Raw genomic sequence first — 15,925 nt, forward strand, 5'->3', positions numbered from 1 at the left:
ACAATCAGCTGGTAAATATTAGCTTTAATTCTATGTAGCGAACAGTTTTAAATACACTGTATTTTGACACTTAATAAACACAAAGGAAACAGCTGTGACAGGATGAAATAGCAAAAATGAAATGTGTACACAAAAAAACAATTGTAATTGTGGATAAACAAAATCAATTGACAACAACAATATAACTAAATGAAAGAAAACACTCGTTACACACAATTAATAATATTAAATTAAATTGATCAAATTCACAAGAAAGTTTGATATTTTACCTAACTTTAATTGCGCACCAAACGTTTCTTAATACTTTTCAATCAATGTAAAAACACTTGCAAAATAAGATATTAAATGAGAGCACAAACAAGCAAAACTTCGCAGCGTTTTGGAAAGAAATTTATAATAAAAGGATAACTAAGAAAAATAAAGCGGGAACGAAAACTTTTATTTGTTTTTCAAAGAAAATACTTTAACAAAAATTTACCAAAATGAACTAAAATTTACCTTTCTACCAACCCAAATATTTTCTACCAAATTTGGTAATAATATACTGAAGTGGCCACTCTGGTCAGGCGGCACTCAATGCTCTTTTACGGTACGAAATTAAACCATTGTTGGTCCTTGAATGCATTGAGATGCCTAACTGCCTTGGCTAGAACAACAATATCCGACTAGCGAGGGTACCTGGCTACATGGGAATTAGGGATGCCAAAATATCAGGAAAATTGGGGTCCCAGGATTTCGGGATATTTTTTAGGTAATCCCGGGATGCCGGGATTTATCCCGGGATTCAAAATGAGTCATAAATTTTATGAATATGAGTAAAAATTCAATATCTGAAAGCATTTAAACATACCATTAAATAAAACTATTTAAAATTTACGATAAACTGATTGTAAAACTCATATATCGCTAGCTTAGAGTGAAAAGTTGCTAACTTCACTTTTATTGAAAAATCATATTTTGATATAGGAGGCTAGATAAATTAAAATTGTATCGTTTCGAAAAGGGCAAATGTCCTTGTTTTATGTTTTCTCGTTTATATTCAATGAAAGCAAAATTTGCTAAGGCCAAAAAAGCTCCGAAAATTCGATAAGGCCAAGAAAGTTCGAAATCTTTTAATAAATCCCTCCGATTCGTATGGAGTTTAGCTTTGCTTTAAACAGGCAAAATGTTGTATTCAAAGTTTGGCGAAATACTTGAAGAAAATGGCTATACGAAGTTTTTTCCTCTCCTGTACAATTTTTAAATTGGGACTTATCAACTTTGCACTCTACGCTAGAGATATTTTTTAAATCAGACAAATTTTAAAGTAAAACATTGTTTTAATTGTATTTAAAAAACCATGTGATTGAGGAACTTATACATCACAAATAATAATGTAAATACCAAGTACTTTTGAAAGTGACGATTAATAAAAAAAACATAAAACAAAAATATACAAAAACAATTTCTCTAAACATATTTATTCAACTCTATAAAGAAATGGCGAATGAAGAATTTTTGTTGTGTTGTTATTGTTGTTCTTAAAATGTTTTCGTAAGAGCAGCAAAGCATTCAAAGCGGAGTCTTCTAAGCTTGACCTGCAATTTTTACATACAAAACCTACTGATGAAAAACATATTTCGGCATGAACACTTTTAGGCTGAACTGTCAAAAGCTAGACATAATCCATTTGAGGATAATGACCCATATCTCCTCCATTACAAAATATTTGAACTTCTTTTACCAGCACGTCGGTCAAATTATAAGTTTTTCGATTTGAGGAAGTTTTGAGTAGATTGATCTAAAAAATTATCCTTAAAACTCTCTGTTTCGTTTACATTAGCGACGCTATGAGTAAATTCATTGAAATCTTCTTCAAAAAAGGCTCAGACTGCAATTTAAAAGTACAGTTTCAAGTTTTTTGTTAACTGCAGTCAAAACGGCATTTTACAAAAATCATACTTTAAAATTCATAAACAAATTCTTACTATCAATTCGATATTTCAAAATTTTCGGGATCCCGGGATTAATGTAAGCAAATCCCGGGATTTCCGGAACGTCAAAAAAATGGGATCCCGGGATTCCGGGATTGGCATCCCTAATGGGAATAGAAAGTAACGAAGCGGCGCACTGTCTCGCAACAGAGGCGCAGCCATCACTCCAGTTGGCCCCGAGCCCTTCTTGGGAATAGGTCCGAATACTATAAAGGAGGGGCCAAGGAGGGGCCAAGGAGGGAGAAGAACACTATGACACACCTCTTAAAAACTTTTTTTCAGCTTAAGAAAAACGATTTTTTCAATTTTACCTCTGCTGACAACAATTGTTAACTTGTTAAATGGAAAGTACATAATTTTCATGCAATTGTAGTTGCAAGTAAGCTGTGAAATTTTTTATACCCGAGCGCATAACTAATCCCTGTATGTATGTTACCGCATAACTTTGGACCACGTCAACCGATTTCTTTTTGCGTCGGAAAGGTAGTGTTGCAGAGGTGGTCCCATACTAATCTGGTTAAGATTCGATCACGGGATCATGAGATATATATATATATATTTTTTTTATATGGGAGTTGAAGTCGGTTTTTTTTAGCTAAAAATTACTTGTCAATGATTATTTTTTGTGCAAGTTAGTCGCATCTTGGTGCTTTTGTGTCATGATATGATCATTTTTAAGTGTTTTTCTTTCGACCTCTCTTTTCAAATTCTACCCACTTTTCTTCATCTTTCTTTAAATTTCGCGTCGATTTTCGGCAGTTTCTTCCAAACAAAAAATTGTCGAGCATACTTTGTGTACTCGCCTTGTTTAAGCACCCACGGATTGATTCCGTTGTTTATAAACCATTCGTCACTAAAATTTTTGACTTTATTGTCGATTAATTAAATAGCATATGTAAAACATTCATATGTATATGAACGCATGTACATTAGGCTGGGTAAGTGTCGATTTCAATAAATCGCATGGTATTTCCTGATACCTGCAGATAATTCTAATAGAGAGTATAGAAGAAACAATTGCTCGGAAATGAGTTTCGAGCCAGCGCATTTTTAACTGAAAAAATTAGCTTTTCACGAATTAGTTTTTTTTAATCTTTTCTTAAAACTTTTGCATATAAAATGCCTGTTAAGTTTCTTACATTTCCTTTTTTTGTATAAACCATTTTTAAAAAGCAAATCGTTACCTAAAGGTCAATTTTTTGAAGTTGTTCAGGAGAGACAAAAAATCGATATAGTTTCGTATTATCTGTCAGTTTGCATCAAAAACTAAATTTTGAATAAAGTGGACTTGGCACGATTTCATTTTTAAATTAAGAGATTAACAAACATTAAAAACAAACGGTTTTTGTATTTTAAGAACAAAAACTCGATATGAAGGCGTTTGGGTTTACCGTTGATTTTTGTAAATTTTTTGCAGACAGTGCACCTTTCATACAAAAATTACTTTTTTTTCAACAAATCTTAGCTAATGGCACTTTATCAAAATTTAGTAAAAGCGAATGTACCACGAAACTGAATACTCAAAATCTTTCTAAAAAATCCATCTAAAAAGGTTTAAATTTTTACAAAAGTTTGCTAATTTTTTTCTAAGTATTGCAAAAAGTTTGAAACTTGCATTTTTACAATTTTTGTTAAAGAGTAAACAATATTTTTACAAAAAAATAAGTAAAATTAAATGATAAGAAAATATATAGTTAAAACTTGTGAATATATGGTGCGTTAAAAATGTTATAACCAGGGAACGGATTTTATGGAAATTGCCTTTTTTCTGCTAAAGAGATAGAGTATATTCGATTAAGAATGTCTACGATTTAGCTTTCCCTGATTCCATATATACACATTTGATGTTTACCTTTTTTTGCCTTTTTTAAGATATCTGCCTATTTTTGCCTTTTTTAAGATATTTGCCTTTTTTTGCCTTTTCTACCTTTAAAAAAGTGATTATAGCATTTACATTTTTTTTTTAAGATTAAAACATATGCACTTGCCCATGCGGCTTATAGAAGCGCAGGGACTCTTGCCAAATTAGTGTTGAAAAAATTCAAAGCCGTTTTCTCAGCTAACGTACGCTTGAAGAAAATAAGGGGTGTGGATAAAATTGTAAAGGGCGAGGAAAACGCCCTTATTCCTGATAATATGAACGTTTCAAACGTTCCATATTTAAATTGGGCTCCACTTGTATCAACTTACGTCGAGCGCACATTTAGTACATTCAAGGCTTTTCTTCGCGAAAATCGAATGAAAATGCTGCCAGAAAACTTCAAAATGCATCTTGTATTTCAATGTTACTACAACTATACGGATTAAAGTTTTATGAGTTGGAAACTCGAAAGGATAAAATAGTCAAAGATACAAAGTACAAATTTTTCATATAATGAAACTAGTTCATAGTTTTTCTCTTTTTACCTGTAATATAAACATTTCTAAAAAAAATATATTTTTTGATTGTTCTTCGTATTTTCCCTCTTTCTTTAGTGCCTTATTTTGCTTTTTTTGCAATACCTTTTTTTTTGCCTTTTCCTGCCTTTTTCGCTATTTTATTTTGCCTTTTCCAGCCTATTTCGTTACTTTATTTTGCCTTTTTTATAGGTTTTTAGGTCCTAAAAATCCGTTCCCTGGTTATAACCTAAAATATATGCGTTTTGTATCTATTACATAGTTATAACAAAAGGTGAGCACTTGGTAAAACCGGCATATAACGAAAAAACAAGATTTTGAAAAAAAAAATGCGCAGAGATTCAGTTCCGACTTATAGTTTCTTCTACGTTTTCTCTTGGAATTATCTAGAAAAATCGAAAATACCATGCGATTCGTCGAAAACTGTCCTCGGAACAATTTTACCAGCTTAATGTACATATTTTAAGTTCTAATTTTTTTTTACAACGAGATGTCTAACATTTGCGATATTTTGCGTCCCGACATTTGTTTTAGCGGGACCGGGACATAGTTCTAAAATCCGGGACGGGTTGGCAACCGTGACTGCAATTTATGATGAAACCCTATATCTCCGTATCCGCTTCACTAATCCGTACCAAACTCGGTATGAGCCTTGCTTAGGCTATATCTAACGATAACCACGCCTACTTCCCATATAATGGTAATTTACAGAAACGCGAAAACTGCGATAAATCAATAAATACTGAAGCTAATTCACTCAAAATCGTTTCTTCGAATAACCTCTTAGCATTAAATTAAATTATTATAATTTTTTGGATGAGGGCGTGGCGCCGCGCACTTTTGACCACAAATGTATATCTCGGTAACTGTTGAAACCTCAAAGTAGTATCTTTAAGGGAGATTTATTTTATTCTAATTCTTATTGAATATTTTCCTTCTTTATATACTGCTATTACTAACTAATTACATTTGTTTGTGTGAAGGCCTGATTGGACACTCAAGTACATAGTTTATGACTATGTGTGATAACAGAATTTTAATAGTTTTCTTTTTCAAGTGCATACACTTATAATTACTTATATGATATAATATGTATGTATGTATGTTTGTATACAGTTTTAATGTTTGTTTGTATGTATATAATAAATGTATATGCACTTGACTGTATTTTTGTGTGTTTAAATTTTGTGGGATTTTTCCTATGAATTTTCTTATCGGCTAGATATAATTAAATAGAAAATGTGTTCAAAGATATTTGAACATATTGCCGAGGGAAAAGAATATAAATGTGCTATTTTCGAAATGTTAATAAGTGGACTGTATGTGTACATGTTTTTTTATCTTTATGTTTATCCCTGAACATTTTGCGAGCGTGAAAAACTTATAGTAATTTTATCTTTTGATTTACATTTGTATATGACATAAAATATTAAAAGGCATATGACAAGTAAAACTATTAATATTAGGGCCAAATGTCCGCTATGATTTTTTAAGTTTAGGTTGCTTATCTCTAGTTCATTTTTGGTATCTTTGTTGATGTTTTTGATGATTTCCGACTGATAATGTTTGCCGTAGAATATATCAATGACACTTGAACTTTTAGTCTCTCTTTGATGTTATGCTGGTTATTTAGCAGTAATCTAAAGTTGGATTCTATTTGCTCTTCGCTGTCAGCATCCATTAGCCCAAATAGCATATTATAAATAGAGCCAATCCATTCAAAGGGAGCCCTTCGTTGCCTCTTATTGTACACGATTAAATCGTGACTACTTTTTATCGCTTCATACCGCCTTCCTAGTGACAGCGATATAACCGTGCAGGCTTCCTCGAAATCTGACAACAGGTTGCAATGATTTTTTATTCGCTGTAGACAGCCTGGTATCATGTTCATCTGCTCAAAATATGAGTGGAGGTCATAGTAGATTACCAAATCCCAATTCGAAGTTATGACGTCCATCTTTCCCAGTGAATCCAAATAGATAGCTGTGTTGTCTGGAAGTTGAGCCACTACGCCATTGCTTGCTGTTTGACCACCGACTGCTTTGACTTCATTTTTCAACGTTATGCAAAACAGGAACATGATTATAAGCGCAAATATGTTTTTATTTGTCATGTGTTTTGGCGATTTAGTTGTAGTCAATACTCGTGCTTTTGTTTCATCCGTTGACTTTTCCTGCTTGCAGCCTGACGATGTAACTAGCGGACATAATTTATGGATTGGTCGTTTCAGCACACTATTCTGTAGTTTAAGCGTTACTACACGAACTTTTCCATCCAGTCCTGGATTACATTCCATAACTCTACCAAGCGGCCATTTAGCTGGTTGAGTATTTTCATCCTTTACGACTACAACATAACCTTCTTTTAAATTTTGCTGTGATGTTTTCCACTTGTTTCTTTGCTGAAGTGTGTGTAGGTATTCCTCCTTCCAGCGTTTCCAAAAATCACGCTGGATTTTTTGTATTACCTTCCATTTGTTTAAAGTGGATATATTTATGTCAGATTCTGGTGTTGGTATGGATATCAGTGGTCTCCCAATACTCCGTTTTCGTCATTTAAAGCATATAATGGACGTGAGTTTAATGATGCCTCAATCTGTGCTAGGACGGTTGCCATCTCCTCAAACGTCAGCTTTGTTTCTCCGATTGCCCTTTTTAAGTGAAATTTAATCCCTTTCACACCAGCCTCCCACATTCCGCCAAAATGTGGCCCTGCCGGGGGGATAAAATGCCAAGTAATTGCTTCATTAGCTAAGATTGGTGCAACTTCACAGTTTTGTTTTACTGCTTTTTTAAAGTCGTTGTCGAGCCATCTGCTTGCACCCACGAAATTAAAAGGACTGGATGTCGATACTCTGACTAATGGAAGATCACCCATGATTTGCGTTGCAGAAATTTGTTTAAATCGTATGCATTTGACACAGTTACGTATACAATGTTTCACTGCGTTTTTTATGCCGATTACCCAGTATTGTCGTCTGATGACTGCTTCCGTTAACCGATTTCCTCCGTGTATGGTTGCTTTATGAGCATCTTTAATAATTAATGCCGCCAAGTTTGATTTTGGTAAGATTATGGGATGCTTTGCATTATATGGTAGCTCTGAATTTGTTAGCCTACCTTCCACTCTTATAATGCCATTTTCATCTAAGAAGGGATTGAGGTTTGCTATTTTGCTAGAACTATTGACTGGTTTTCCATTACTCAGTTTGCTTATTTCTTCTTTATAGGTTTTCATCTGTGTTTGGCGAATGATCGTCGAAGTAGCTGTCTGAAGCTCCCCAGCCGATAGGTGTGAAAATTGGCGTGTTTCCTTCTTTCTACGAAAGCGTAAGATGTATGCTACCACTCTTTGTAGTTTTAGCCAACTTGAATATTTGTTAATTAAATTGTCCAAAAAAGATTCTTGATCTCTCGACGTCAATAAAACCGTTACTTTGTTGCATTCGTTTATCGTTGTTGACTCTTGTTCTTCTGTTGATGAAAGCCACTTGGATCCGTTCCACCAAATATCCATATTTAATAATTTGTGAGATGGAATACCTCTTGACCGAACATCTGCTGGATTGTCTTTCGTGTTCACGTGTCTCCAGGTTGCTTGTGGTATAAGTTTTTGGATTTCTTCCACTCGATTTCTAATGAATTTGTCTTTTTTTTTTTGTTTTTTGTTTGTTTTTATGATTTTCAATCCAGCCAAGGGTTATTGTTGAATCACTCCATGCATAAGCTTTATGATTCCTCGCAATGATCATGCAAACTTTATTCATTAATTTGGCTAGTAAATGAGCAGCACAGAGTTCCAGCTTAGGTAATGTTTTCCGATTTTTTAGTGGATTAACTTTTGTTATGGCAGTTAAAAGTTTTACGGAATCGCCAACTTTGATATATATCACTGCAGCGTACGCCTTTTCGGAACCATCACCAAATCCGTGAATTTCTACTTCACATTCCATGTTAGTTTCAATCCAGCGTGGAATACGTACTTCTTCCAATATGCCAACAGTGTCAATAAACAGCTTCCATTCATTTTGTAGATCATCAGAAAGCTGTTCGTCCCATCCAGCCTTTTCAATCCAAAGCTTTTGCATGTATAATTTTGCAACCACAGTGATTGGCGAAAGCCAGCCCAACGGATGAAATATTTGGGCGATTTGTGATAAAATACTTCTTTTTGTCATTTTCTTCGGCATTCCCAAATTAATTTTGAACTGGAACTGATCTTTCTTTGGATCCCAGTATAGCCCAAGTGTTTTCACTGCTTTATTTTCATTTATTTGAATTATTTCATTTTCTCCCATGGTGGTGATATTTTTGGTAATATTGTCGCAATTCGATAGCCATTTCCTCAAATGAAATCCAAATAACTGAAGGTGCTTGCTGATTTCTTTTTGGATCATAATACATTGATTCACCGAATCTCCTGTCAACATGATATCTCGTTTAAGCACTTTCCATTTGAAGTTTTGGCTGACGCATCAAACACAACACGAAGTTTTGTAGTTAATTTATTCTCGCGTATAACAGCCTGGTGTGGCAAATAGTATTTACCATTTACCTTCTCGTTTGCTTTTATCATATGCCCAAGGTTTTGGTATTCGTGAATGAATTCCTTGTAATCATTGCCAAGCTTTTCACTCTATTTGAACTTGGCTTCCATGGATAGCAGCCGAGCAATTGCCTGTTTACGAGAGTCACCCAGCTCCATGTCGTCTTTAAATGGAATTTCCACAATGAATCGCCCATCTGCATCTTGTTTAGTGGTTTCCTCGAACTTTTTCAAACACATTTCGTCTTCCACTTTAGCTTCTTCATCTTGTTCTTCCTCTAGCTCCCAAAATCTCTCAAGGTTGGTTACTGCCGATGTGACTTTGCCTGGTTTCTTATGTTTAATTATTCCAGACAAAATCCAACCGAATTTGGTAGCTTGTGCAAGAACTCTATTGTGCTTTTTTATGCCTCTGTCTATTATTCTGCCGAATATATCACCACCAATCACCATGTCAATTCTATCAGCTTTGTTAAATAATGGGTCAGCAAGAGTGTAGTTTTCCCATTTTTTAAAGTTGAACCTGAAGGATTGATCAGGTTGCGCAGTTGTAAGGGTTGATAAAACTATGGCATCCACTTCTTCGACGTGCTGGCTTAGAAAACGTGGTGTAATTTGCACTTTAATTTTAAATTTCGATTCACCAACCACAACATCTCCTAGGCCATGAAGCTTTGTCATCACTTTTTTCTTTGGTACACCTAATATCTGTGCTGCCTCTTCGGAAATTGATGTTATTTGTGACCCTTGATCAATAAGAGCCCTTAATAATATGTGCTCACCATTCGCAGCTTTTGCTCTCACTTGGGCTGTGGCCAGAATTACCGTTCTTAGACCTGCTTTTGTGGACATTGCCGATTTCTTTTGAACGTTATCGAAGTGCAGGAGCTCATGATGACTGCTGATGTTGCATATTTTACACTTCATATTGCTGGTACAAGTTTCTCCTAATTTGTGAAGCAGGCACCTGTAGCAGATTTTATTGTCTTTGGCATATTTATGTCTTTCATCCGTTGATATGCCCTTGAAACTTCTGCATTCGATTATAATATGATTCGGTATTTTGCAGTAAGTGCACTGCCTAAATTGTCTCCTCGTGTTGGTCGACGTGTGATTCGCTTTAAATATGAGCTGCTTTCGGATTTTGTAGCCTTGCTCCTTTTCGGCTACAGCTTTCAATGTCTGGAAGTGTTGATCCAGAAAATCTCTAATATCAAATAATGTCTGCACCTCTCTAGTCTTTTTAACCGTTTGCTCATATAATTTGAGTCCATCTTTGTCTAACTTGCGAACTATGACTCGAGCAATAAATGGGTCTGCGTTTTCAATTTGTATTCCTAGTGACTGTATTGCGTTAAGGCACTCATTTGTAGTATCGAGCAATTGCCTTACGCTGTCAGCATTGTCACTATTTATCGGCGGTTGATCCATTATCCTGTCCCACTGTGTTGTGAATAAAATACGTTTATTATCGTATCTTTGTTTAAGCAGACTCCACGCTGCTTCATAATTTTCGGTTGATATTTGCAGATGTTGTATTAACCTTGCAGCTTCACCATTCAAACAAAGGCGAAGGCGTAACATTTTTTCTGAGCTTGATAATTGCTCATTTTTGTGAACCATATCCTGGAACACATTGTGGAAATTAGCCCATTCTTTTATCTCGCCATAAAATATTGGAATTTTTAATTTTTCCAATTCCAAATTGGGGCGATAATTTATTTTTGGCTCTTCTTTCACTAAACATCTTTCCAAATGCCCCAGATTTTCAAAATATTCCGCTACTACCTTCTCATAGGCATCTTCAATTTCAGCATTGTAGTATTTTGAAAAATCATTCGCGTACGCATTTTTGATGTCGTTATATAAACTTTCCAAATATTTAATTTGGTTATTACCGATCGCGCTCTCGAAGCGCATATCTGTCATTTTGGTTGTTATTGTTTGAATTTTCTTCATGAAAATTGAAATGAAAATTATGGCACTGTATTTATCTTGCGTGAAATAATCCTCATTGCCTACGCCATCCACCAAAAGTTTCTCGTTATTGGCGTCCAATTCCTTTTGAAGCTTTTCTACTGCTTTTACCACCTCCTCGGCCTTCGACCTAGTTACTATTTTTCCTGCTACATTATTGTATATCTGCAGTACTTTTTCACTAATGTCCATCTGGGATTCAAGAATTTTTCCTCTGTTTATTCCCATGTTGCTTTTTTTTATATTTTTAATTTTTACTATTCAAAAATAAACACTGAGCACTAGACACTTCACTTTTTTATTTTCAGATTTGTTATTCTCCAAAGGAATCGTTGGAGGAAATTGGTTTGGTCGCCCGGTTGACCTTGCTGTGCCTCGACTCACAGCTGATAATATTCCTTTGGATTACAAATTTATTTCATTGCGTACAATATTCTTTATTATACGGCTTATTTCCACCTTTTAATAGTCGCTTGAGCCCAATTTGGAGGCTCGATTGGATCAAATGTTAAAACCTCAAAGTAGTATCTTTAAGAGAAATTTATTTTATTCTAATTCTTATTGAATATTTTCCTTCTTTAAATACTGCTATTACTAACTAATTACATTTGTTTGTGTGAAAGCCTGATTTGACACTCAAGTACATAGTTTATGACTATGTGTGATAACAGAATTTTAATAGTTTTCTTTTTCAAGTGCATACACTTATAATTACTTATATGATATAATATGTATGTATGTATGTTTGTATACAGTTTTAATGTTTGTTTGTATGTATGTATATAATAAATGTATATGCAATTGACTGTATTTTTGTGTATTTAAATTTTGTGGGATTTTTCCTATGAATTTTCTTATCGGCTAGATATAATTAAATAGAAAATGTGTTCAAAGATATTTAAACAGTAACCGACTGATAAATTTGTACCAAACTCGTTGCGCTTAATAACCTTGGTATGGAAAAGCAATACGAACACTCCGATATTTCAGTAATTGAGGACGCTAGTTTACTCCAAGTGAATACTTACAAAATTCTCTTAACAATAAATAAGACTGTTATTATTACAAAAATGTAGTTTTATTTGGGTGCGTTCGAGCTACATAATAATTACGCAATATTGCAGACATGTTGCTGATGCTCAACTGAAACTTTTCTAAAATGTTGCAGTAAAAATGTTTATGTTGCTTTTGATTTGCCAATGATGAGTAACTGATTGTCAAAATTTTGTTCGCCAAATTTTCGCGTAGAACGCGATACTCTTTCATAAAAGGGTTACACTGCCGTATTAATTGCACCTCTAATACACCCATTTCTTACATATACTGTGACTAATATTTGAATTATTTAATTCCTTTAATTAAAGTTGAATTTGATTTTTTAAACCCTGGGAGGTTTCTTAGAGATAAAGCCTTTTCAAACCCATTTCAATTGATACCCATATTGCAGCAATTCCTTTAAGTAATTGAACAAAGTTTTTTAACAAATGGCAACTCTGTTAATGTTTTAACCTATATTTACTTGATTTTAAACATTTACAATTCTATATTTCAAAACACGTCTTTTTTAAACATTTCGAGTTGAAATACCTATTCATAAAAAGAGTTTTGGCCGCATAAATCGGCTGAATACCCCTATGTGCCATGGTCGGCAAGGCTTAAATATCTTTTTTTGCAGAAACGTGGGAAACCATATACCAATCTTCAGAAACCCAAATTTTTTAAATCAACTTGTTTAGCCAAAATGAATTATTTTAAAATAAATTGGTAAAATTGACCATAGTGTTGCGTGGGATTCCAGAAATCGCTACGGTAAATATTCATCATCACCTTTATATAAAGGTTACAAGAATTTCGAGTGGCGGAGGGGCATTTGAGCCCCCCGAACCCCTACTCTGGATCCGCAACTGGTTTTCATTCATTTATATCTGGCAGGAAAGCAGGCTGCGTGCAGCGCGCCACATGTCGAATTTATGCGGATTTCACTACCTTTGGTTATTTCGGCTTGGAGCTGATAATAACACCAGTGCAACTCATTATGTTGAAATCGCGGAGGAGTGGAGAAGAACCGGAACGGAAACAACCACGGTTGCTCCACAGTGTAGTCAGAATACTGAAATCCCGAAAAATTAAAAGAACAAAGCGGACAATTAAATGCGTGATGGAAATGTGTGTGTAAGCCGAAAAAATCTCTTCAGCGCATTAAATACGCCACTGCGAGTAGGATGCCAATGCGAAGGTACGATGGAGAGGTATAACACCCTACGTAGGAGGCAATTATGCTTGTGGTGACCAACGACCGTGGATCAGATGCGTAGGTCTAGACATGGCACTTTCAATGCACTGTAAACGGCAACACAAAAATTTGAGCGATTGAAAATGGTGGAACTATTTAAAAATGTACATCAGTGTGCACTTTCGATGCAATTGGCCAAGGTATAGCAATTAATGATAATTGCGTCATCTATGCAATTGAAGTAATTGAACGTAGATTTTAGTGGGTGGTTCGTATAAGGGTCCTTACTCCTTGTAAACAAGCTTTCTTGCGAATAAATACGTGCAAATGTAAGTACTGACATATTCATACGTGTATACAGGCACATCTGCATGTCGCGTTGCACTAATATTATAAATCCAAAAGTGAGTTTGTTTGTTTGGCTTTGTTGCAACTAGTTCGTATAATATATTTGGTACACTTGTAGGCTAGTCTGATCTTTTATTTTTATGGTGTAAATAAAACACTTGCTTCGCCTTCGTTTCCCAACGTTTCGCTGAAATTTTCAGCATCACCAGGCGCGACTATGTTTATTAAGGCCTACAAAGAAACAAGGACAAAACAAAAGGTGTTAAAATGAATAATAAAAGTGGGCATACATATGTGTGTAAAAACAGAGGCAACAATTATGGACCAATGCGAAAACATATACTCACACGAATATTTAACAGTTGTTACAAAACCTTACGATTTATACATATACATATAATCAGTTCCACTCTGTAGTAGTGTCATTAGTAAGTGGTTCATTTTGCTATACATTACGTGTAGGCGGCCGCGATGTTGTTTTTTGACGGCTATGACGAGGTACGAATAGAGATTACACGGCTGGAGCTGACGGCCTGCCAGCCGAGGTTTTCAGGTACGGCTGCGAAGAGCTGATAAGGTGCTTAGATCAACTCTTATGCAGAATATGGTCGGATGAACTCAAGCCCGACTATTGGAATTTAAGTGTGCTCTGCCCAGCCTTCTAACCATAGGTTCCAAGGTCTTATCGAGTGTAAAATACTAAAGCCCACCGTCAACGAACTGATTGCGCCTTATCAGTGTAGCTTTAGACTTGGAAAATCCACCATAGACCACGTATTCACAATGCGCAAATCTGGGAAAAGACCCGCGACAATAGGATCGACACACACCAACTATTTGTCGATTTCAAAGCTGCTTTCAACAGCACAAAAATAAGTTGCCTATATGACGCGATGTCTGAATTTTGTATCCCCGCGAAACTAATACGGTTGTGTAAAATGGCATTGAGCAATACCATCAGCTCCGTCAGAATTGGGAAGAACCTCTCCGAGCCGTTTGATACCAAACCAGGTTTCGGACAAAGTTACTCCCCTTCATGTAATTTCTTTAATCTGATATTGGAGAAGAGCCGCAGAACTGAATCGCTCCGGCACTATACTTTACAAGAGCGTACAATTGCTGGCGTATGCCGACGACATCGACATTATCGGTAAAAGCAAAAGCTACGTCTGTTTTGCCTTCTCGGGAATAGATAGAACATCGAAGCGAATGGGTCTGATGGTGAAGGAGTACAAAACGAAGTATCTGCTGTCATAACACAAACAGCCAGATCATACGCGTCTTGGCACCCACGTCACTGTTGACAGTTACAAGTTTGAAAAAGTAGAACGAAGTCGTTTATTTGGGAACCAGTATTAACACCAATGATAATGTCTGCCCTGAAATCCAACGGAGAATCACTCTTGCCAACAAACGCTACTTTAGACTGAGTAGGCAGTTGAGAAGTAAAGTCCTCTCTCATTGTACAAAAATCACACTCTAAGTCACTAATCATGCTTGAGCTGGTGTATGGCGCTGAAGGCTCAGTTATGCATACTTGGCATTGCATGGGAGTTGTCACATAAGGAATGTGTTAAATGAGCTTTGCGTCTAAGCGGTTACCCAACGCACGGCATTTCATATATAAAAGTCTGTTGATTTTTGGTTTCTACGTAAAATGGCATGCTATGCAGTGCAGTGCAGAGTATGCATAACTGAGCCTTTAGGCATGGGCATTAAAAACATCTGATCAAGCGTCTCTTAGAGTTTTCGAGAAAATATATTCTGTACGAGAATTATGGGCCTTAGAGCGTCGGCGATGGCGAACACCGCAGACGATTTAACGATGAGCTGTATGAGCTTTACAACGATATAGACGTAGAGCACCGCTGTCTAGGTCATGTCGCACAGAGGGGTATTTGGCCGATTTAGGCGGCCAAAATTCGAATTTTCCAAACGCACTTTTTTCTTTTATAACTGAATATGGGGTGAAGAGAATATACATAATTCTTGACTAGATTCCGTTATTTTTTAGTCCCTCTTTACTTTAATTCGCTCGCACCGCACTGTCAAAATACCGTCTTGATAATTGTTTATTTGGTTTTTAGATGTGTTTAATACAAGCCGAAGTTATAAAAAACTGCTTTAAATCGTGTGTTAATTTTGTAAATTATATTAAATAGGATAATTGTAAAGCAGATAAATACCATATAATCCAAATAGTTTAATACAAATATACAATGAATTGGCAGAGCTACAAGAAAAAATATCGTATTTTTGCTAATTTTAATAGATTAGAGGAATGAAGTACAATCATAAAGTTATGTAACACCACTCAACGGCGCTGAGATTCTTGCTTGGGTGTTATGCTTGACTGTTCGTAGCCTGGAAAAAAAAGTGCTGAAAATATTCGTTTGCTGCGCAGTGACCATTGGAAAAACTTACTATTTACTGCCGAGAAATAAACCGAAAA

General features: G+C 35.4%; 1 protein-coding gene across 1 annotated transcript; it reads right to left on the reverse strand.

Moving 5' to 3' along the window:
- Positions 1-9,005: 9,005 nt before the first annotated feature.
- Positions 9,006-10,844, reverse strand: LOC118732919. The gene has a single exon (XM_036462048.1). The coding sequence runs from the start codon at positions 10,842-10,844 to the stop codon at positions 9,006-9,008; it is 1,839 nt and encodes a 612-aa protein (XP_036317941.1).
- Between the last annotated feature and the right edge of the window lie 5,081 nt (positions 10,845-15,925).

Source organism: Rhagoletis pomonella, unplaced genomic scaffold (assembly GCF_013731165.1).
Source record: "Rhagoletis pomonella isolate Grant_MI unplaced genomic scaffold, Rhpom_1.0 Rhpom_scaffold_00001, whole genome shotgun sequence".
Taxonomy (NCBI): domain Eukaryota; kingdom Metazoa; phylum Arthropoda; class Insecta; order Diptera; family Tephritidae; genus Rhagoletis; species Rhagoletis pomonella.

Excerpts from the sequence above, each read along its gene's own strand:
- LOC118732919 (XM_036462048.1), bottom strand. The coding sequence starts at position 10,844 with ATGACAGATATGCGCTTCGAGAGCGCGATCGGTAATAACCAAATTAAA.